Below are 24,822 nucleotides of genomic sequence, written 5' to 3' on the forward strand. Positions count from 1 at the left end.
AATTTTCTAGCTTTACATTTAACAACGTTTAGGAATTAGATAAAAATTAAGTATGCAATAAAAACAACAATGGTTCAATCAAACATGAACCTTTGTTCTTAAAAGCTTTCATTTTCTCATGGAAATGTCTCCTTTCTGCACTTTGAGGGTTTTATCACAGAATTTCTTTTCCTAAAAGGTAGAATTGATGTCAAGAGATTCTAATGAGATAAATGTTTCAACAGGCCCTGGGTCTCGTGCTTTGGTGTCATAGGGTCCTGTGAAAGGAGGAATGGTAATGCCTAGGGAATGACAGCACCTCTGCCCAAGCTCTATGGGCAGAGTTCTCTGCTCTGGAGGCCCCCATGTGCACGAGCCCTGGGGCTGGGTCTGGCACAGCTCTGTTCCATGCGATCCTCCAGCAGGTTGGAACAGTAGTGTCTTGCTCTCCCTGGGGACCTTCCCTGAACACTCTCTACAGAGTGTGTTCCCTGAACACTCTCTACAGGGGTTTTTTTCTCAAAGTTTGTAACTTTTGTTTTGGCCACTCCATGCAGTTTGCCATGATCTTAGTTCCCTGACCAGGGATTGAATCCATGCTTTGGCAGTGAAAGCATGAAGTCCAAACCACTGGATCCCCAGGGCATTCCCTTCAAGCTTGTGACTTCTAAAGAGCGCTAAAGAGTTGTAGAAAGAGCCACCGAGAATTCCTTTATATGGGAGAGAAATGGAGCCCAACTCTGTAGGGGACAGAACCATCATAATTAAAGCTTGTCTTCTGCTCCACTATTTCAATCAGCCACCTGCAGATGTCACTCCCTGAGTAATGGAAAAGGAATGAGAGGATGAGCAGGGCTTAGAGAAATATCCAGGAACAATAGAAATTGTTCAGCTTAGCCATTCATGGCTCATTCTTGGTATTCAGACTTCATCATTGAGTCGTGTAATAGAGTAAAAGGAGCACAATCAAGAAAAGCTTTCAGCATCTTAAAACTGTTAAACTTTGGACATGTCTCCTTTAGCACTGGTGGCTCACACGGTAAAGAATCTGCCTGCAATACAAGAGATCCAGGTTCAATCCCTTGGTCAGGAAGATCCCCTGGAGAAGGGAATGACAACCCACTCCAGTACTCTTTCCTGGAGAATTCCATGGACAGAGGAGCCTGGTGGGCTACAGTCCATGGAGTTGCACAGAGTTGGACACTTTCTTTTCACTTTCCTTTAGCGTGTTCTTTTTGAAGGAATGAAGCAGCATCTTGTTGCCAATTAAGGATGTATCTACAACCTAAAATCATTTTGCTTTCAAGCTCATTTAAAAAGGACATAAAACTGAAAAAAAAAAAAGGACATGAGAGTAACATAAAATTCTATCATCACTGCACAATAGAAAAGTCCAACAATACCAGCAACCTATTCAAAGGTGACCTTAAATATCCTATAGCAAAAGTATTTGAAACAGTTTTTAAAATTGAGCTAATGTATGACCAACCTTGAAGAACCTGGTTGAGGAAGTTCTTCATCATGTAGATGGCTGTGGTATCCTCTGTTTTTACGTGACTGTCCGTGAACCAGCCATTCTCAGTAATCAAGATTCGGGGATTGCCATATTCCAGTTTAATCCAGTTTAGCACATCTCTTAAATTGAGTGACACATTTTGTCCCAGTTTAGCCATAGTGTTGTGGGGCTTGAAATTGTTGGGTCCAAAGGAAAACGCAAAGAAGTCAGCTGTGCCCCTCACCTCATTCTTCTCTGCTTCAGAGAAACGAGGTAGAATGGAGAACAACTGCTTTCTCATCACTTCTGGATAGTCGCCATCCCTGTGGATAGGGTTGGCAAACCACCCGAGCACAGAAACCATGGATTGTTGGCATTTGAGTATATCCATTGTATTTTCTGATCTGTTTGGTTCAATCCAATGGGATCCCAACGTGATTGACAGCTGACCCTTCTGATGTGGGCGGAAATTTCTGTTGTAGTTATGCCAAACTTTCGAATGAGCCTAGTAATAAGAAAATATTGTTAATCTTTATTGCTGTTACTCACAAGGTTGTGACTTGGCTGGTAGAAGGTCTTTTCATGGATAAATTAATGAATTGCTGGGTGATGCAGGGGGAAGCTGCCAGAGAACTCTGATAACTACAGAGTCTGCTCTCTGTTCACTTCCTCCATGCTTCCAAGTTAAAGGCTCCCCTGTAAGATCATGGAGGGGCAGGCAGAGAGCCCTTGTCTAAGCTCCATCTTACTTTTTCTCTCCCTGTCTCCCTTCCAGGCTGCCTTGGGGCTGCGTGCAGGTGAGATACTATATAGATTACAGGGTTTTTTCCTCTACATAAAAAGACTCTGAGCAGTGATCTTTCACTGTTCTACAGAATCTTTTGGCACTAAGTTAGAAATGCAGGATAACACAGCCTTTAAATTCTGTAAATGGATAATAACAGAGCTCACCTCTTATTGTAAGATTTGAATGAATTAATGTACTTTAGGAGAGTACCTGGCACAGAGTAACCTCTATATGAGCCTTAGCTATTATTACTGTTATTACAAAAGGGTGGCAGGCATGGTACAAAACAGAAAACCAGTGGAAATAGTGTAGGATTTGGGGTCAGCACACTGGGGCTTCAAGTTGAAGTACAAGCTACAGTGGCCTTTGACAAGTCACTTAAACTTTCTGAAATCTCTTCATATCTTCAGCTGTAAAATGAAGTTAAAAATAATAATCCCCTTTGTAAAGTTGTTGTCAGATGCAGGGCTAATGTATATATTGATTATGTAGCATAGAATAGAGCATCCAGGAGCTACTGCCTAAAGATGGGTGTTATTATTGGTCCCCCTGGAGTTTACATTTCCAATTGAGCTCACTTAAAGCCTCATGATCAGTCTCCAATCTATTTAGTAGGTACTTACTGAGTGTTGACTCAGTGAATGCCTGTCTTGCCTTGCCTTGAGGAGCTGAAATAAGTAGTACAGGAACCTGCTCTCAGAAGCCAGTGATATCAATGGAAAATAAGACTAAAATGTGTGAAAGAGAAATATATAGCACCAAATAAAATAAAACAATAAATTAAGCCCGTAAAGAACCATGAGGTGTATCAGAAGGAGAAGCAAAGGTTAAGGATTCCAAGTAATGGCTCTAGGCCAGTTAAGGGCTTCCCTGGTGGTTGAAACAGTAAAGAATCCACCTGCAGTGTAGGATACCTGGGTTTGATCCCTAGGTTAGGAAAATCCCCTAGAAGAGGGCATGGCACCCATTCCAGTATTCTTGCCTGGAGAACTCCATGCACAGAGGAGACTGGTGGGCTATAGTCCATGGGATCGCGAAGGGTCGGACACAGCTGAAGCGACTAAGCACACACACAAGCCAGATTAATGCCCAAGGTCTCTGTCCTGTCCTGGGACGCGAGAACTTCCTGGGGAAATGAACACATTTTCAATAGGCTTCCCATATTTTTCTACATTTGCTTCTTTTTGTTCCCCTTCTCTACAAGGATGGTGTTTTAAAAAATTAATGCACATTTAATGTGCATTATGTAGTCTATTGGACATCCTTATGTAGTCTATTCACTTCCCTCTTCTCAGCACCTGACTTGCTTGCCTCTTCATGTCTCTTCCTAAATCTGCCAATTTCTCCTCTATTTGGATGCTTCTAGAACAAGAGCAAAACCCTTACTACTTCTAACCCACAAAGTCAGCTTTCAATCTGTTCCTTTTTTTTTTTTTTGCTCACTGGAGACGTTTTATCATATTGGGTTGAATTATCCAGAAGTGCCTTTTTGTAGGTCAAAAACAATAAAATATGAACAATGATTCAATCCTAATAGATCCTGTGGACATTAAAAATGCTCCATAAACTCTTGTTAGGGTAGAGAGAGATAGACATTAATGTAAGGGGTGAGGATTTCAAAAATGATGTCTCCTTGCTTTATGCAAGAAGAGCTAAATTAAACAATTTCATGAAAGATTTTCTGAAGAAGGCGATGCCTCCAGCTATTACCTCTATCTACCTGTTCTTACTCAGCTTTCATTGGAAGATTCTGGGACCACTTAGCAAGCACCCCAATGTTCTTAAAGATCCTTAAAGAATCTTCTTCTCAAAAAAGTGTTCAGGCTGTAGCCTCCTCCCCTGCCTCCAACCTGAGGTTCCAGTTTCTGGAAGGACTCAGTACTGCCAGGGACAGACTCCATCTGAAGTGGTATCAGCTGCTCCAGACTTTTCTGGGGCTGGAATCACAGCGGGTCTTAACTGCATTTTTCCTGATTTGTAACAAAAGCAATTGTGCATTGCTAGAATTCGAAGGGAGGCATTCTTTGCTTATTCTAATCCATCACTTAAACCTTTGGTAGCCTCAGTGCTTTCGTCCATAAAAGCCCCAGTGATCAGTAGTATGCCTCCTGTGGGTGGGTGTGCACCTCTGATGTGTAAACGGTAAAGCACTAAACACATGTAAGATTCTGAGGCATAAACAAGCTGCCTGGCAAATATGATGTCATCAGACACTAAAGGGAAAGTGAGTTGAAATTAGTATAATGTATTAAACCAGTCCCAACAGCAATTAACCAGTTCTAATAGGAAAAAACAAGAAGGGAGAATTTTCTTTGAAATAAATATTCTATTACATATTTCAGTGATTAAATGAAAGATGACGTAAGTTGAGATAAAACAGACATGTATCTTTGCAGTAGTTTTCCAAGCAAGTTTTCTGGAAATATAGATCTCTCCATATATTTAGATACACATGTTGTTATGCCCCAAGGTGACCTTGGTGTTTCACAGTGTCTCTTTCACCTTTGCTGCTATTTGCATAGGCTATCAAGGTATCTAGGGTTATCTTTGCTCTGGGCTGAAGAGAGCCTCTCCATTCTCATGTAGAGAATGTGGGGGAGGTTCTTTGTGCAGTATTTATAGTTATAACTTGATCCTGTTTGCCAAGTAACCAGGTAAAAAGTATTGCTCCAAAAGAGTGAGTTTGACATAACTCTTGATGAAACTGGAATATCTATGCACGTGCTTTGGTCCAACGCTCATAAAGGAGGTCTGCTGGGAAACTGCACCACAGTTGGAGGGGGGAGTGCAACCTGGGCCCTGCAACCTTGCACAACCGTCATTCTGTGATTTTCCAAGGTTACCCTCTATCTTGTACAAGGCCATCTACCTTTGGAATGATTGATTTAAGGGAGCTTCAACCTTTGTTCTTTAGATTCAGTAGCTTAAAGGAGAAGTCCGCTTTTTCTTTTTGAGGCAGATAGCAGGGCCTAATGTCACTGAGAGACAGCCAGGGGCACAATATCTCATTCTGTTCCCTCCTCTAATCTAACATAGCATTTCTCTGATGCCACGGGAAGTCCAGACGCGTGATAGGAAGCAAATAAGATAGCTGGACAACTTTAGAAACAAAGATGAAGAAGGGGTTAGGGTCCGGGAAGACATGGTGGAAGGGACACAGATGGAAGGCAGTGCTTTGGATGGCATGTATTGAAGAAACCTAGTACATCACACGTGGCTGTATTTAAGGAATGCCCAGTCATTGGTCAAAAATTAAATTTTCAAATCTGCGCATGGTTTTAGTCACATTTTGGCTGAAATATTTGCATGTGAACTATAACCTTGTTTATTGTTAAAGCTGTTTAATAAAGTATTAGCACCATTAAATAAAATTTACTTTAAAACTCCACAGAGCACATTGTTTCCATATTTCTGTTTCCCTCCCAGCTTTTCGAAATATATTTCTCAGCTAAAGTCACTCTAACATTTTCCATGTTATTTTTAGTTTTCATAATAACCTTAACAGTATGAGTTGGATGAAATATGATTTCCTTAGTCATCTCCCTCTTTTAATAAAAATTAGCTTGTTTTTCCTTTCCTGTCTCCTTTCCTCTTTCCCTCTTCCATCTCTTTTCTCTCTCTTCATTCCTTCTTCCCTCCTTCACACCCTTTCCTCCTTCCTTTTTGCCATAATAATGTAATAATGACTCACTTTGGTCATATAGCTTTTGTTTGAATTATTTCCTTAAAAAAAAACAAACAAACCCAGGAATGAGCTACCTATTTTTTGAAATGCCTTACTTATTTCCAAATTGCTTTGCATGCATTTTGTCCTTCAGCGTGACTGTTCTTCAACCATCTATTTGGAATCATTGATTGCTCTTTTGGGGGGTAACTGGCGATCAGGAATGCTACGTAAGTGCTGCTCGCCTGCGTGGTACCACAGGGGACAGGACCTGGATCTTGAGAGCAGGACACCTAGGCTTTGGCACTGACCCTGCTACTAACTTTAAGGTCTTGCATCAGTCATTTCCCTCTCAGCAGCAGTCAGGTCCCTCCTTCATTATACTGAGCTAAAAATAGACAATCCAGAATATTATTGTGAAGATAGAACAGGTGATATACTTAAAGACCTTGTGAAAACCACAGAAACCTAAATTTAAAGTACTTTAAAGGAGGAAGCTGGAAATTATTTAACGTGCTGTGGAGAACGTCTGTGGGAAGTTGTGTGGGCATGACCAGTGTTTGCAGATGGCGCTCCCTGAACTCTCAAGGCTCCTGGCTGTCAGTTTTGTCCTCCTTTATTTTTGTTGCTGCTGACTGAGTTTATTCATTGTCCATTTGGGCTAGAATTAATTTCTGTTTGATTCATTTTTTCATTCACCTAGCACTTTAAAGCAATTTTTTATTTTTACCCAGCACTTCTTTATATTAAGTATCAAGTTTTCTACTAGTTACAATCCTGCTCTTCTAAATTATTTAATATTCATTCATTCCACATTATTTATTGGGTGCTTAAGATATGTCAACTTTATAGTTCATTGCTAAAAGGATTATATGACTATTATTTCCTTGAAATATATTATGTGATTGTTATTTTCTTATTATTTTTTGGACAGTCTTGAAACTCTCGGAAACAATATCTTATGCTCATTATTCTTAGGAGAGAATTTAAATATTAACATAAGTTATTACCTTTCATAAAGAAGATATTTACCCATTTAATTTCTAATGGTTTGAATTCATGTTTTGTATGGTTGGAGTAACACAGATCATGTTAAAATTCATTTTCCTCCTATTTTCTTTTCAATCATTATATCTTCAACTTATTCTTACAAATCATTGATTGTTATCAATTTGCATAGTGTCAGGATTTCCCCATAGAAGTCATGTAAAAACTACTCTAATATATTTTTTCCTGCAAAAAAGGTCCGATTATTGTCATAGAATTCTAATTTCAATTTTAATATTACTAGACTAAACTAATGCCTGAGCCAGAATCTAAGCCTGGCAACACAAAGAAGAAAATGTTTAGAATAAAGGCAATAATTTATTAAGGGAAACATCTGTAGGTTTCTCCAGATATTAGGTGGGCACTTAGAAGAAATCAATATCAGTAAATTGGTACATTACTGAAGTTCAGATTACTTGCCCAAGGAGAATATTTGCATGCCAACTTTGCAGAAGGCAGAATGACATTTTAAGTTTTCTGTTATTATTAAATTGATAATAGTGATCCTGTTAGTAATATTTTCATGCAAAAAGACTGTATCTCCAAGTATAACTGAAGCCAAAATGGCCTGGGTTGGAGACTTGAAGCCTTTCCTCAGAATTTAGAAATAAAAAGTTAAAGATAGTCAATATAGAAACCACTCTGAAAATTACAAATAATATAATTATTACAAAAGTAAAAAGAAGACCTACCACTTTACCTAAGGAACCTAAAACTTCAGGGCTCCTCACTGGCCTGAGTCCCCACGAAATGTCCTGGGTGGGGTGGAGAGCCAGACAGCTTTTGGAAATGTTTCTGATTAAGTTTTTCTGATAAATTTCTTGAAGAGGTCTCAGAAAATAAGGAATCTGAATCTCTAAGACTACAATTACTCCAGTAATTTGTTGTAATATTTTTCTCATTCTAAATAGATGGTTACTTTTGTACCAACACTTGTGTTTATGATTTTGTTTTGCTTTTTTCCCCCTTTATGTAAATTTCATGCAACATAGATCCACTCTTGGCCTATAGGTTTCTTCAGTGTAGGGACTGTATCTATTTTGTTCACAGTTTTACAAACAGATGCTCAGGGGAGAGCCTGGCATAGAATACTTGTTGAATGAATGCCCACTATGGATCAGCTAGTTTGCTGATGACCTGAGATACATTGTTGATAATACAGCCTCTGCAGAGCAGGTTTTATTTTTCCTGTTTTAGAGAAGAAACTGAAGTTTACAGAGACTGAATAGTGATGGAGCCAGGATGTGAACCCAGGCCTCTCTGAACACTATACTAAACCATCCTGTTTTCTCTATGTCCCACCAGTTCTAAGCTTTGAATCTTGGGGAAAGGCCATTTGACATGAACCACGACAGACTGTTTTAAAATTACATTTTCTTTCTGCTGCACTTGGTGATTAAAAGAACTAAATAGTCTTAGAATGAGGGTCTTACTCTTGCCTGTTGAGAATAAAATATCTATATACGTGTCTGAAATTTAGGATTATGTAGAAAGTTCATGGAGGACCTACCAGCGAATTTGGGATTTTCAGAAAACCATGCTGTTGTCCAAGTGCCCAGTACAGCATGTGACATTTATGTGTAATTCCCCTCTTTCCTAGAACTGGCAATGTTGACATTGGATATTGTCCTCACTGGTGTCAGAGGCTAAATGAATCCCCTAGGAACCATTTTTACACTTGACTGTCTTGACTGAAGATGGTGATCTGTACACCATTGTCAATGTTAGACTGAAAGGGCAGGGATGCTTTGGTTGCATAGCACTTAGCACAGCATCATCTTTGCACAAGTCTTAAATAGTTCCTTAAAGGTGAGGGACTTTCATGATAGAATAGAATAGTGTTTAAATTGCAGAATCATAGAAAATTTATAATATAAACAGTAATAAAAATAAACATATATCTAGTGCTAAACATACTGAGCTTTTTAATACACTATCTAGGTTTGTCATAGCTTTCCTACATCACTTTGCTAACAAAGGTCCGTATGGTCAAAGCTATGGTTTTTCTAGTAGTCATGTATGGATGTGAGAGTTGGACCATAAAGAAGGCTGAGCTCTAAACAACTGATGCTTTTGGTAATGCTGGAGAAGGAAGGCTCTTGAGAGTCCCGGGGACAGCCAGGAGATCAAACCAGTCAATCCTAAAGGAAATCAATCCCAAATATTCATTGGAAGGACTGATGCTGAAGCTCTGGCCACTTGATGAGAAGAGCCGACTTATTGGAAAAGACTCTGATGCTGAGAAAGATTGAGGGCAGGAGGAGAAGAGGGCCATAGAGGATGAGATGGTTGGATGGCATCATTGACTCAATGGACATGAGTTTGAGCAAACTCTGGGAGACAGTGAAGGACAGGGAAGCCTGGCGTGCTGCAGTCCATGGAGTTGCAAACAGCGGACACAACTTTGCGACTGAATAACAGACATTTGTGGTTCAGTCAATAAAGATACTAAGCACTATTCTAACTACTTTCCATGTCCTATCTCATTACAGTCCTCATTTAAATCTCGAGAGGTAGGTACTATTATTATTCCCATTTTATAAGAGAGCAAGGGAAGAGAGGTTAGGTGGTTTGTTCGTAAGTTAAGTCAAGATGAGGCTGTATTGCTCCAAGTTTTGTGTTCTTGCCTGCTAATTAGAGGTAGAAGATGGACTTTAGAGATCATTCGGTCTAATTCTTTAAAACTCTTTGTTACGGAAAAGATGCTGAAGCACAAGAAATAAGTAACTTGCCCAACGTCTCAGTTAGTGCAAAGCTAGAATTAGAGCTAAATCCTTCAACCTCTAGGTCACTGTCATTTCTGGACATGATGTACATTAAACTATGTGCTTTCAAAACAGACATTTATATCTTAGACTCAGAGGTGATTGAACAGGCTGTGTAAATGCAAGGAGTATGTAACAGACATGGCACAAAAAGGAGGGGCAGTACACTGAGAAAGACACGTGACAGTGGCTGCCAGGAACACTTTAAGAGGACTTCCCTTGTGGCTCAGCAGTACGTTCACCTTCAATGCAAGAGAAGCAGGTTTGATCCCAGGGTTGGGAAGATTCCCTGGAGAAGGAAATGGCAACCCACTCCAGTATTCAGGCCTGGAGAATTCCATGGACAGAGGAGCCTGATGGGCTGTATAGTCAAAGAGTCAGACACATCTGAAGGACTTTCACTGTCACTTTTCATCCAGCCTTACCGGCTGCGACATCATCTCAGTCCCCAGAGAGTTCATCAGCATTACCTCCTGTTCTGCTTAATTATTTTTTTCCCCTTAAAGAAATTCTACACAACAGTAAAAGCAAGTTTAGAGAAATCACTTTTACTTCTTGCTTTCCTTCAACCCATGGCTATTATTTTATCCTTTTCTTCACAATTCATTCATTATGGTGATTAATTGTTTAAATTCCAGTCTATAAACACTTATTTAACAAAACAAGGCAGCTCTGCACAGTGACAGTATTGTAGCCAATTAAATTTATCTAAAGTGCTGCTGCTGCTAAGTCGCTTCAGTCATGTCCGATTGTGTGACCCCATAGACGGCAGCCCATCAAGTTCCCCGTCCCTGGGATTCTCCAGGCAAGAACACTGGAGTGAGTTGCCATTTCCTTCTCCAATGCATGAAAGTGAAAAGTGAAAGGAAGTCGCTCAGTCGTGTCCGACCCTTAGCGACCCCATGGACTGCAGCCTACCAGGCTCCGCCATCCATGGGATTTTCCAGGCAAGAGTACTGGAGTGGGGTGCCATTGCCAAAGTGCAATTGTTGCTAATTGGAAACTTTTCCCAATACCCTGCTTAAAAACAAACAAAACAACAAAAAAAAGCATGCAAACAAATACAAAGAGAAAACAAATAACAAGGTACTCTAGTAGGCATTTAGAAAAAATATTAACAAGATAGCTCCTGCCTTCAGGTGACCTATGACCTCTAGCAGGAGAGAGAAGTACAGAAAGAAGTAGAAGAAAAATTAGAAATGATAAAATCTTAATGTAATAAGATGATTCAAAGTTTTTAAAAATGTCTGTATGTGTAGGTTTATATATATAGAGAAATATATTTTGACATTGAACAAACTGCTAGCATTGTTAGTTCTGGGGTATGGATTTAGGGAGTAAGAAAAGAGAAGACTGTTCATTTTTAACTTTATGTCTTTCTGTATTGTTTAAACGTTTTGTAGTAAAAATGCATTATTTTGAAATTTTAAAAAGTCAAGAGACTAGGTTGAAACAGATGTTTCCTGTCAGTGAATTTAACTGCTCTGTGCTATCACTTTTCACCTTCTCTGAAGTTCCAAAAGTCTCAAATAAAAAAAAAGTGACTTAAATAAAAAGTTGTGTTCTTCTGGATTTCATTATATATTAAAGAATGTTTTTTTTTTTTTTTACTCCAGAATAACATGTTGATATTTAAAGGTAAAACGAGGAAGCATACAATAACATGTGATTACCAGATAAAATGAACTGATAACAGTAAACCCAACCCTTTATTTGAGACTCAGTCACAGAATCTCTGGTCAAGATATGATGCTATAGAGAACCAATGAATGGACTCCTCCAAAATACTAAAGGATCCTGGTTTTCACCAGCCTCAAGGCTCCCCCACTTTTTAGGTAGCACTATTAGAACACCCAGGAAGTCACTTTCATTACTTCTGTGATTCACTATTTATTGGTTAGTAAGTTAGAAGGTTCTGGTCTATTCTCAGTGTCCCTCTGCTTTTCAGCAACAGAATAGCTGTTAATGTTCAATAATTTTAATTACTTCTTTTTCTTTTAATATAAGCTGTTTTCTAATACTGAGTTTTCTCAGTAAGAATTTTTGCATTCAATTAAATGACACATGTATAATATTATAAACTAGTATAATGTTTCCCTCAGTTCATAGTTTCATCGTATTCACTGTTTCTGTTAGTTACAATATTTTCGATCTCCAGTTGGGCCTAATTTTCCATGTATGAGAGTGTTCACATCAAATCAAGCTGTTTAAATACGATCACAATGTTATTCTCTGAACATTTATAATTACATTTATTTAAACCTGTTAATCATTCACTGAAGTATAACTTTTTCTACTTAATGATTAGAAAAGGTAAACACTGGTCTCTTGAAGGTTTTAAAATACCAACTGTCCTCTACAAATAGTTTTTTTACTAGACTCTTCTGTCAAACAATGGTATTCTGGTTATTGAAACTCTTCGGCAATTCTTATCCAAAAGCTGTTTTAACCTTGTATTCAAATTTGATTAGAAACATTGATAAGAATACTATTTTTAACTTGCTTGATCACTATTTCCTGTATCTTGTTAGATGTGTCTTAGTTGTTAGATGTGTCTAATAAAGATGAGTTGGGATTATAATATAGGTACTGTGGCATTCCCTGGTGGCCTAGTGGTTAGGATTTTGGGTTTTCACTGCCATGGCCCGGGTTCAATCCCTGTTGGGAAACTGAAATCCTGCAAGCTGCTCAGTGAGGCAAAAAAAAAAAAAAAATTTATATATATATATACACACACATATATTTGTGCACATATAATGTTATATATATACCATGCATTAGCTAATTAAATGAATAATTATGTTAACATTTTTAAACTTTAGATGGTATTGCCAAAGGCACACATATATGAGTAAATAGCACTTTAATGGGACATTAAAGTTCTGACAAAAATTAAAATCATGGGACAAATAATAAACCTTATGATTAATGTACGAGTTAGGGATAAACTGTTCATAGATTTTGTGGACAAATAAAACACATAGCTAGATTGTTTTGGTCTTTAAATAAGCAAAGTGAAGTCAAATATCTACCAAGTCTGCATCAACACAAGTGGCTACCATGGGGTTGTAGGCTCTAAATTGTTCTTTTTTGCTAAGGCTAGGCAGCTGATTCATGTCAGCTAACTTGCTAACTTATATTCAGACCAATGAAATTTAAATTTTGGATCTGACACTTATTGTGAGTTAAAAAAAAACACATTTGTATAGTTGTGTAATCTCACAATTATACAAAATACAAATTTCTGTGGGCTTCAGTTTCATCAACTATAAAATGCCTATAAGAATACCTACCTGGCAGGGTTGATGTAAAACTTAAATGAGATAACATATGAAAAGCGGGGAAGGAAATGGCAACTTAGTACAGTTTCTGACTCAATAATAGGTGTGCAATAAAATAGTTTTATCATAATAGCTATTAAGAATAGTATAGTAGAACATAAAAAAGTTATCTGTAATAATTGTCTCAAGTGCCCATTTTAAGAATTCAAACCAGTTTCTGTCCTTTATCCCATTTCTGTGTTATTTTTCCTTTGTTTTGTTTTTGGTGTTAGAAGGGAAGGGGCGGAAGGTAGCAAGTTAGTTTTTTTTAATGTTCTCATGGACAGAAAAGCTTGGGCAAGTTTTTTAGCTAGCAGATTTAACAAAAAGTAATTTTAATATATTGTTGTCTTGCAACCCAACTTTAACAAGGGAGCTTTTAAAAATTCCTTTCTTTTTTCCATGGAAAAAACCGTTTCAGATGATCCTTGAAGGTTTTGCTTCTCTGTAACCAAGACAAGCTAAAAAGTGCTCCTGCTAGAAACTCCATTTTGAAATATTATGCTTAGTTTTCAAAATATTGGTGGGAGGCTGGGCTGAAGAGGTTTTAAAATGACATTTAATCTATTTAAATGTGCCTATCAAACAGGGCAGCCTTCTTGTTCAAGAAAACAGTTGCAGCAGTCTGTTGCCAAAGAAGGCTTAGCTATAAATCATGTGAATGATGGCTTTTTCACAGCTGTTTCTACAGTTTTAGCACTAAATTTTGGTTAGGAATTTTGACAGAATCCTTAAGAAGCGTACTATGTAAAGATGACTGTTTTCTTTTCAAAATACAAAATAATCTCTCTTTATGTATTTTTTGCTTTTATTTTTATTTTTTTTATTTTTTGCTTTTAATTGTGAAAATTGTCATAACACATAAAGGTAGAAAGGATAGTATAATGACCCCTGAAAACACATCACTCAGTTTTAAGAGCTGTCAACATTCTGTACCTTGTTTTGAGATGGGCTTTCAATGTAAACTTTTTAATAGAAGCAGGTATACACAATGAATTTGCATGTTCTGAAAAGACAATATGTTTATTCTAGTATCTGGCTTGGTGTGTGTGTGTGTGTGCGTGTGCGTCTGAAGCCACTTTTATTCAATTACAATTTTAAATCCTTTCTGGGGCAAAGCAGATTTTCCTTAAATAAAAAATAATCAATTGAATTATTTATTGAATACCTAATACATATGCAGCCTTGTGTGACCTTCTCTGAGGGAGTGACGCCAATAAATGCCAAGACAGAGTTCCTCAAAGAGGTGGAAAAATAGGGCATAAATCAAGTCGTATTCCAGGCTCAGGAACAAACTGGTGAGGCCTTGACCTCAAGTAGAGTTTCCCAACATATCTTGTCCTGAAAGCCTCTTTCACAGTATTAAGCAATCTCTTGAGCCCCTGAGGAATTTAAAGATATCATTTCATCATTTGTGTGTGGTATACAAACAAGTGTTGACCTATATTTTCTTTTATGTAATTCTATTTCATTAAAGATTGTACGGAAAAGTTTATTTCAAATAAATTTAAAATATTCAGAAAATAAAATATGAATATTTAACATACTCGTACATAAAGATAAATATTGGCATTTTCCCATTTAATGAATAGTTTTATGTTACTAAAATTATTTGAACTACATAATAAAATGTATTTTATGACACATTTTTAAATGACACACTGTGTTTGGTATTAGGACTGAAAAAAGTGAAAAGTGAAAGTGAAGTCACTCACTCGTGACTGATTCTTTTCGACCCTGTGGACTGTAGCCTGCCAGGCTCCTCCATCCATGGGATTTTCCAGGCAAAAATACTGGAGTGGGGTGCCATTTTCTTCTCCAGGGGATCTTCCTGACCCATGGATCAAACTCAGGTCTCCTGCATTGCAGGCAGAGTCTTCACCCTCTGAGCCACAAGGGAATCCCACTGAATATATACTCAAATACAGAATACAATTTACATATTCATTATGGTTTTCCAAGGCTGGTACATCTATATCTTTTTGTATGGAATGTGATATTGGGCATAACAAAGATGAACATTTTTTTATTTTAAATGTCACATATTTAAGGATATTAGAAAACATTGGTCTTTCATATATAATAGGATATAAGATATCCTTTCAAAATAAACTTTTTTTCACTTTCTTTTTTTCTGGCCAATCATCTTATGGGATTTCAGTTACCCAACCAGGGATTGAACCCTGGGCCATGGCAGTGAAAACACCAAATCCTAACCATTAGACCCCCAGGAGACTCCCCTCAAAATAAAGATTTTTAAAGAAAAAATAATTAATAATACACGTGGTACTTGGGTATACAAACAAGCCAGCAAAAAGCCACCATGAAGTAATGCTTTGTGAAACACAAAGTTATGGCATCAAAAATGGATAAATATTAATACATTTATAATATTGCTTCTATAACATTTTGTCTGAATTCTTGAATTTTACTCTTAAAAAAGAACAAGTGTGCAAAAATTAAGTTTATTGTTTTGTTCATAAATAACTATATAAGAGAAATGGGTTGGGGCAACTCTTTCAAGTATTTTACAAATAGCACAAAACTAGTAGGAACAGTCTTTATTCCCAATGTGTGAAAAGCCAAACTAGATACAATCATCAATGTTATTTTCTCATTTAATATTTTTTAAAGCATCATTTGTTCTCCAAAAACATCCTGATATGCTATAAATTAGGGTCTGTGTATGGGACTTAACAAGTCTGGTGAAAATCTCCTTGAGGTGATTTTGTAAAACTGAGACAATTGTATGTCCCTCATATTGATTGTATTTCAAAGTTGCTGTTCTTTACGCTTCACATCTTTAACCAGTTGACAATTTATAACTTTAAGTCAGTGGTTTTCAAGAGAGGGAAGGGGGAGAAATTTTGCATCCCCCCTCAACTCCAGGGGACATTCAGTAATGTCTGGAGACAATTTTGGTTGTAACCCTGGGGACAAGCATGCCACTGTCATCTAGGGGATAGAGGCCAGGAATGCTGCTAAACATCCTACAAAGCATGGGACAGCTCATGAGGAGGAAGAATTATTTGGCCCAATATGTCAACAGCACCCAGGTTAAGAAATCCTGGTACTATGTAAACAGTACACATCTATGACAGATAGTAACTTAAAGCCATGAAATGATCAGAACTATCATAGAAGCTGGCAGGATTTAGTGGTGTAATAAACTGAAGGAGTTACCATCTTATGAGCAACCTCCTATCCCCCACCTCCCTGTGTATTTACTCAGAGGCTCTCAAATATTTCATTTTAAGGTGGGGGAGGGGAGTAAAATTCATATATTTAAATTATTTTGCATATTTGTTGATTTACAGATAGAATAAAAACAGATACCATTACTGACTTTATTCACATGGCGCTTTGCTGCTCTGAGGCATGCGTGCATAGGCCAAACAGGCTAGAATCTTGTCTCTGGGATTTTAAAACCTGATTTTGGGACAGAGAACTCTTTCCTCTACAAAGGAGAGTATGGGGCAAACCCACAAGAAGAAATGAACAAGAGAGACTAAGATAAAGGGCTTGTGAGGGTGTCCTAGTTACTGGGTCCATTCATCCCTGTGATTTGGTTACAGGAAATTGCTCATTTTTACTTAAGTCAACTTGAGTTAGGTTTCTGTCTCTTGCAACCAAGAATCCTAACTTATAAAACACACCACTGAATAAATATAAGCAATATTTCAAGAATTAGCTAGAATGCAATGAAATACGAATTTTGAACCGGTGGTTGGTTCTTTGATTACAAGGTATAAGATAGAAATCCCAAACCATTCATTCCACAGTATTAATACCTAGCTGCTGCTGCTGCTGCTAAGTCGCTTCAGTCATGTGCGACTCTGTGCGACCCCACAGACGGCAGCCCACCAGGCTCCTCCGTCCCTGGGATGCTCCAGGCAAGAACACTGGAGTGGGTTGCCATTTCCTTCTCCAATGCATGAAAGTGAAAACTGAAAGGGAAGTCGTTCAGTCGGGTCCGACCCTCAGCGACCCCATGGACTGCAGCCTACCGGGCTCCTCCGTCCATGGGATTTTCCAGGCAAGAGTACTGGAGTGGGGTGCCATTGCCTTCTCCTTTAATACCTAGCATGTACTTAATATTCTGTGTTAGGTGCTGGAAACGTAAAACACATCAAACACAGTCTCTCCTTGCAAAGAACTCTCAGGCTGGTCGAGGGAGATGGAAAAATACGACATGAAAAGAGTGCTGTGATAGAAGCAAACATGTCTTATTATGGGAACCCTCAGGAGGGGCACTAACTCTGATGAGTCGAGAACTTAGAAGTGGAGACTGCGGAAATTGAGTCTTGAAGGACATTAGATGGATAAAGCAGGGAGTTAGAAGGGCATTCTAGCTGGATAGAGCGCTAGTAGACTTAGCACGCGAAGAAGGCAATGGCACCCCACTCCAGTACTCTTGCTTGGAAAATCCCATGGACGGAGGAGCCTGGTAGGCTACAGTCCATGGGGTCACTAAGAGTCGGACACGACTGAGCAACTTCATTTTCACTTTTCACTTTTATGCATTGGAGAAGGAAATGGCAACCCACTCCAGTGTTCTTGCCTGGAGGATCCCAGGGACGGGGGAGCCTGGTGCTGCTGCTAAGTCGCTTCAGTCATGTCCGACTCTGTGCGACCCCAGAGATGACAGCCCACCAGGCTCCCCCGTCCCTGGGATTCTCCAGGCAAGAACACTGGAGTGGGTTGCCATTTCCTTCTCCAATGCATGAAAGTGAAAAGTGAAAGTGAAGTCGCTCAGTTGTGTCCGACTCTTAGCGACCCCATGGACTGCAGCCTACCAGACTCCTCCGTCCATGGGATTTTCCAGGCAAGAGTACTGAAGTGGGGTGCCATTGCCTTCTCCAGGGAGCCTGGTGGGCTGCCGTCTATGGGGTCGTACAGAGTCGGACATGACCGAAGCGACTTAGCAGCAGCAGCAGCAGACTTAGCTCGCACGCACAGAGGCTTCGTGAAGAGGAGTAAGTGAAGTGAAGTGGAGTCGCTCAGTCATGTCCGACTCTTTGCGACCCTATGGACTGTAGCCCACCAGGCTCCTCCATCCATGGAATTTTCCAGGCAAGAGTACTGGAGTGGGTTGCCATTTCCTTCTCCGTGGAGAGGAATAGTAGCGTAAAATTAAGACCCTCTTGGGCTTCTGGGGTGGCTCAGACAGTAAAGGATCTGCCCGTGTTACGAGAGACCTGAGTTCGACCCCTGGGTCAGGAAGATCCCTTGGAGAAGGGAACGGCTACCCACTCCAGTATTCTTGCCTGGAGAATCCCATGGACAAAGGAGCCTGGTGAGCTACAGTTCATGGGGTCACAAAGAGTCGGACACGACTGGGCGAGTTTCCCTTTCACAAAGCACTCCTAGTAGTGCGTTATTACGGAGTGTAGAGTACTAGGGGTTAGCGTTACTGATGGGGACAGGAGTGTGGCCAGGAGGGAGGAAATGGAGGCTGGGGTTGTGTCTTGAAGATCTTGTGAAAACTTGGGACTTCATTCCTAAAACTTTGGAAAGCCACTAATGGATTTTATGCAAAGGAGTGACATGATGCTTGAAATGTCATTGTATAAACAGAGATGATAATAGGTACCTGGGAAGGTTGTTGTAAAAATCATAGAAAATATTAAAGCTATGATTTCAGTGCTTAGAGATGGTCAAGGCCAAAGAATGCACCCTCTTTCTGTCCAAATGTTAAAAACTCAGAGTGGAGCATCTATTAGTAGGTATCATTGTGGCAGATTTTTACCTGAGACTTAGCTTGCTCTAAGGTAATCCCCAGATACTCAGTAAAGTGAAATCTAGATTCAGGTCAGTCTCAGGACTGGCTAGACCATTCAGGTTTCCTGCAAACCAGAATATTTAAGACTGAGCTGGTGTTTTCAACATCATCCAGGAACTAGAAAGGCTACAAAGAGCCACTGTGAAATCTTTTCAGTATCTGAGGACTGGGGAATAAAGTGATCTATAAATGACTTATGAATTTAGTTTTATATTAGTTTTTTTTTTTTTTTAACTCAATAAATGTTCTTGGACAAAAAACTAAGCCTAAAGAAATGCTTCTTCTGGGTCACAAGTTGGCATAATAAGGGAGAAATACTTCATTGCAACATAAAATATCAAATGAATCTTTTCTATGTTAAAGGAAGGCGAGAGAGGGGGTAAATGAGAAAATCTAGTTCACCCTAGGCTGTCAAACTATTGCGAGATTTCTCTCTGGTGCTATAAGTCACTGGGTTATGCAGTAGATTTCACTTTCTGACTGATTGCAAGGGACCCTTCATGCTCCTTATGTAGGTCAGTGATTTAGAAACTTAAAGGGATAAAAGTAATTATTTGGAAAATAATTAAAATGTAATCCTTTTATTTTAAACAATTAAATTTATCTTACTATCTAATTTTATGTTAAAGACAGAGTTTATTTCAAATTAGAGGAAAATGAAAAATATCTGAAAATATAGCTTTGATAGAATAAGTTTGGAAACAGTATCTATTTGTTAATTAAAACTTTTTTTCTGTGTGTTTTTATCAGATAGTTTTTAGGGCTTTAAATTAACCACTGAAACATATTCTTCATGATAATTCTAATTGTTAACATTTTTCCAGGTAGGTGACCAAAAACTTTTTAACAATTTAGAATATTTTTCTTTATAAAAAGGTTAAATAAGCATATATGCACATGTGTATATTTGCATAGAAAGCTTTATAAAGACTATATGAGATACTACTAACAGTAGTTTCCTTGAGTTTGGGATTATCAGATGCAGAGGGAGGGATAAATTTAACTTTCACCTTGTATTCCAATTTACACAAGCATGTATTATTTTAATAATTTAAAGAACTAAATAAAAGGAATATTTTTCTAAAATATATATGCATAATCTTCATAGTTAATAGCTGTATGCTTTCTCCCCTTTGAGGTCTATTTGCCAAATCACAGTATACCCATACATTAATATTTGTTTTGTATACAAGTACAGTCAAAGATACATAAATGACCTTGAGATTGTAATGCAATATGTTAACTGAACTGCAAGGGCACATGTGACTGAAACATAGTGCAATTCACATGTATAATAATCCAAAAAGTTCAAAAAGGAAAGAAGGGTTAACAGGTATTTTTGTATGTGAAAATTTAGACATGGAGTAATTTTATGTTCCTATACATTTTTCTGTTTCTATATATTTAACATTTGATTATTAAAACATCAAATTACTTCTCCTAGCACATTATGAAACCCTACTAGTAAAGCTTTTTTCATTTTCAAAATGTAGCAGGTGTCCAGAGTAATTTATTTTTTCCAAGTAAACCATTTAGATTAAAAAGTGAAGCCTGATTCTAGATATTAGCCTCAATGTAAGACAAAACTCTTGAAAATTCCTGAAAGATTGCTCTTTTAAAAATATTCTTAATATAGATATTCTGTGTTTAATAATGTTGTAATTTATAAATTCCATGGTCACAACAGCTCATTTTACTCTGTAACCGTGGGCAACTTATTTAATCTCACTAAGCTTCAGTTTCCTCATCTTTAAAATGGGGACAATAAAGGACCTAGTTCATAAGGTTATTATGAGGATTAAATATGATAATACATATAATATGCTTAATGTCATTTGTGGTAAATAATAAGCTCTCAATAAATATTAGCTATTATTTTGCTTACACTTCACTATTCTTTTAATCATTTTAGCATTTCCCAACATAAACTCTAGGTTTTGAAATATACTCCTTTAAAACACTTAGTAGAGCATTTTCTTTCCAGTTGTTATATTACTAGTTTAATTTTAACTCCTAGAACAAATAGTCTCATCTTTTCTGCCATGTAACACAAAATCAACTGTGGAATACATTTATTTCAATTCTTGCATTTAATGTGTATTATCAGTTAGCTAACATTTATCTACCTCATTATTGCTAAATATCACTAAGAATAGCAATATCAACAACAAATACATGTTTGAAATGGTCATGCCTTAACATTAAGTTCTGAATTGGTTGCATATGGTCAGAAAAAGGGTTTCAACAATTAAATTTATGAAGGACTGGCTTTCCACAGAATGAAAGTAAACTCATATTCTTTCTGATGTATAGCTGTAGATTTAAGAATAGTTAATTTAAAAAGTGCAATATTTAAGGAAAATAATTGGGTTAATACAGTAATATTAGCTTAGGTAAATAAAACATGCTCTACCTTAAGTATGAAATCTGAGGATAGAACTTGTGAATTAGACTAAAATTAGTTGAGCTGATTTCAATAAAAAGTTATTTAAATGAAACACATTTTCATAGTTTCTTTTAAACTCCTGCTCTTTATATTCTGAAAGTATACTATGAAGTCAGCTGTACAGTACCTTGATCAGGTTGTGTCCCACGGTGTAGACAGCTGCTAAATTTCCCTTCTCTCCAGGAGCATGGATACCAGTCCCATACCCATGCCAAGCGACTAGATATGGGTTGTGAATTGTAATCCAATATTTGACACGGTCCCCAAATGTCTGGAAACAGTATGTGGCATAGTCATTGAAGAAATCTATTATGGTTTCATTTTTCCACCCCCCATATTTTTCCTGGAGTGCCAAAGGCAAATCCCAATGATATAAAGTAACTATAGGTTCAATGTTTCTAAGTACCAGAGCATTGAGAAGAGTATCGTAATACTGGAGACCTTTTGCGTTGACAGCTGATACTATTCCACCTGGGAAAAGCCTTGGCCAGGAAATTGAAAATTGATAGAAAGAAACACCTATAAAATCCAGGGCTGATAAGTCCTTTTCCAGAAAAATGTAACTGTCACTGGAACTATTCATGCTGTTGACATTTTTAAGGTGAGTATGGATGAAGTGATCCCATATAGAAGGTCCTTTTCCGTCTGCCTTCCAATTTCCTTCCACTTGAAATGCTCCAGTCCCAACGCCCCAGAAAAAGTTTTTAGGAAAAGTGTCATAGAGAAACAGCTGACTTTCATTTACCGGACTGAAATTAGGATTTTTAGACCATATAGTTCTTCCGTCTCCAGAGAATCCAGTAACAGCTCGTAGGAGGATAAACGCTGACAGGATGACAGATCTTTGCAGTCCCCCGCTGGACATTGTTTTCCTATAGCGTATGTTTCTTTCATCGGTGCTGAAGAAAATCCATTCATTCCCTGGAGATCATGCCGCACAGCCTGGCTTCATTTGCCACTAACTGCTCGACTGTCTTATCAACGCTTCAGTAAAAAAGCTTGTGATTGTAAAGCTCTGTCAATGATTAGCTTGAACTGTGAGACTTAGGATGGGTCAGGGAGAGCAACGTAATTTGAGGGAGGTGGCTCTATTGCACTCACCAGCATGTTGCCTTCTCTCTTATTATTGGAAAAATTATATGGAAATGCATCAGTGACAAATAGTTCAAATGTGTAACTTATATATAAACAAGGAAGAAAATGCCATAGTTTCTCTGTCGCCTTTCATAGTGATGCAAATCTTTTCTGGCTGTTTTGGACATTATTGAGTAAAGTGTATACCTTTTCTATTTTTGTAGGTTTTGAGTGGTAATTTTATGTTTCGCATTTCAGAAAAAGCAATTTTATGGACAAATAAACAGCATTCCTATATGCCAATAATAAAGAATTAGAAAACATAAGATATTATACGTCCATGAAAATTACAACACATTTAAGAATAATCTTATTAACTACTGTTTTATTTTAAGAAAAATTTTAAAATGCATTTATAAATTAAAAAATGAAGGAAGAAATATACAGCACTTTCTGGGTGGAAACATTGAATAATTTCCAACTTAATTTATACATTTAATTCACTTTTCACCAAAGTCCTCTGATCCCAAATTTTAGTTCAACAAAATTATTGTGGAAATTCACTTAAAGAATAAATACACAATAATTACAAAAAAAAAACAAACCTGAAAAAATAGTGATGCTGTGTACTACCTTCAGATATGAAAACATAAAGAAAAATTTAAAGAGCATTGTCTGGAATAAGAATAAGTATAAATAAGTATTGTACAGAACCTATAGCCTCCAAATGACCTTGGTTATTTGGTCATTAGTTAAAATTTTAAAAATTTGAAGCATTACATACTAGTGAGAGGCAGAGTGGTTAATGGTTTGGCCTCTACAGTTAGACTGCCTGAGTTTAACAGTTGTGTGGCTGAGGACAAGTTTTTCAGCTTTCTGCACCTCAGTTTCTTTTCATGTACAATAAGGCATAATAGTAGTATCAACCGCCTGAATTATTGTGAGATAATACATGTAAAGCACTTTGAATAGACACACATAGTAAGTGCTCAATGGACACCACTCTTACTTCTACGTGAAAAGTGATGATTATTCAGAAAGTGGTGCAAGGATTTAGCATAGAAGACACCAAGTTCTGGCTCCTGCCTACATGTCTAGCTTCATTTCTCATCCATTAACCACACGCAACCCCCTTCCCTGCAGCGGTAAAAGCCTTTAATGAGCTATGCACACGCCCGTTGCCCCACCCCTGTGCCTTGGTCTGTGTGCTCTCTGCATAGATGTGCTCTCCCCGCTTCAGTTAGCTCTGGTCTACCCGTTCTTCAAAACTTCAGTACGTCTTCTGGAAAGCCTTTCTGACTCCCCCATTGGATTTTATTTTTTTTAATTATTTTGTTTATTAATTTATTTTTGGCTGTGCTGGGTCTTTGCTGTTGCTTGGGCTTTTCTCTAGTTGTGGCGAGCAGGGACTACTCTCTAGTTGCAGCCACGGACTTCTCCCTGGAGCAGCTTCTTTTGGTGTGGAGCCCAGGCTCTCCAGTGCGCAGGCTTCAGTAGTTGTGGCACACAGGCTTATTTGCTCTGCGGCATGTGGGATCTTCCCAGATCAGGGATTGAATCTGTACCTACCTGCATCGTCAGGTGGACTCGTCACCTCCTTATATTATTTATTTTTAAATTTAGATTTTAAGAAGGTTTTAGCTTATTGGCCCTCTCCTGAAAAAAATCTTCAGTCACTGCAGGTAAAGTCACCCCATCTGTAGAACCTATTCCACCTGTTGTCCAGGCTCCAGCTCGCTTTTTGCCAGTGTCACCATTGGCCTTACAGTCCTGACTTCATCCTGTGCCTGCATTCCTTTGGCTGTTTTCCTGAGGTATGCTTTTCATACAGGCCACATCTTGCAGGTCTGTGTCTGGGTTCATTTTTGGGGATGTAATCCAAGGAATTGTAAATCAACTGTCTTGTCACCATAAAATGGGTTCTTAGTCCAAATACCAAGATGACATCTGGTGTGGTTTTATACATTTTAGCTAGTTTTTCCTGACTTTCTGTCTTAGGCACTGCTGTGTCCCCAGGGTGAAGGACATTTGTTTCTACTGAGGCAGTGGTTTGGTCATGAACTTCCTGGTCCAGATGGTTACAGTGACATTCATGATGGAAGCTGATCCTCAGGCAGGTCAGGAGGAAAAATAGCCACTCTGATTTGATTTAAATGAATATTCTCTGTGTTTCCATGGCAGCCCATGTTTTCGCTGTTATGACACTTAACACAGACTACATTTATCTGTATCTTTTGTTTGACTGTAATCTCTGTCTTTTAAAAACAAGAGCCAGGGTCAAGGAGCGCGCGGCGGAGGCGACGGCGGCGGTGGCGGTCGGGCCTAGTTGTGTCTCTTTAAAAAAAAATAAAAATTAAAATAAAATAAAATAAAATAAATAAAAACAAGAGCCATTACTGTTTGGTTCCCTATTGAATATCTGGGGCCTAAACTTGTGTTGAATGAAGGAATGTAGCAATGATA

At 38.0% G+C, this 24,822-nt stretch overlaps 1 protein-coding gene and 1 pseudogene across 1 annotated transcript in view; both read right to left on the reverse strand.

The window, feature by feature from the left end:
• Window positions 1-22,331, reverse strand: part of KLB (klotho beta) — a 34,593-nt gene extending 12,262 nt beyond the window's left edge. The window contains exons 1-2 of the mRNA XM_086406082.1: window positions 21,413-22,331; window positions 1,469-1,979 (exon numbers count right to left, since the gene is read on the reverse strand). Coding sequence (XP_086262208.1) covers window positions 1,469-1,979; window positions 21,413-22,150 — 1,249 coding nt within the window. The 5' untranslated portion in view covers window positions 22,151-22,331. The remainder of the gene's footprint in view (window positions 1-1,468; window positions 1,980-21,412) is intronic.
• A 1,695-nt stretch (window positions 22,332-24,026) lies between these two features.
• Window positions 24,027-24,453, reverse strand: LOC147370794 (small ribosomal subunit protein eS24 pseudogene; annotated as a pseudogene).
• Window positions 24,454-24,822: the final 369 nt, after the last annotated feature.

This window comes from Bos grunniens, chromosome 6, assembly GCF_055505025.1.
Source record: "Bos grunniens cultivar Pamir isolate PY7600 chromosome 6, Bosgru_T2T1.0, whole genome shotgun sequence".
NCBI classification, from domain to species: domain Eukaryota; kingdom Metazoa; phylum Chordata; class Mammalia; order Artiodactyla; family Bovidae; genus Bos; species Bos grunniens.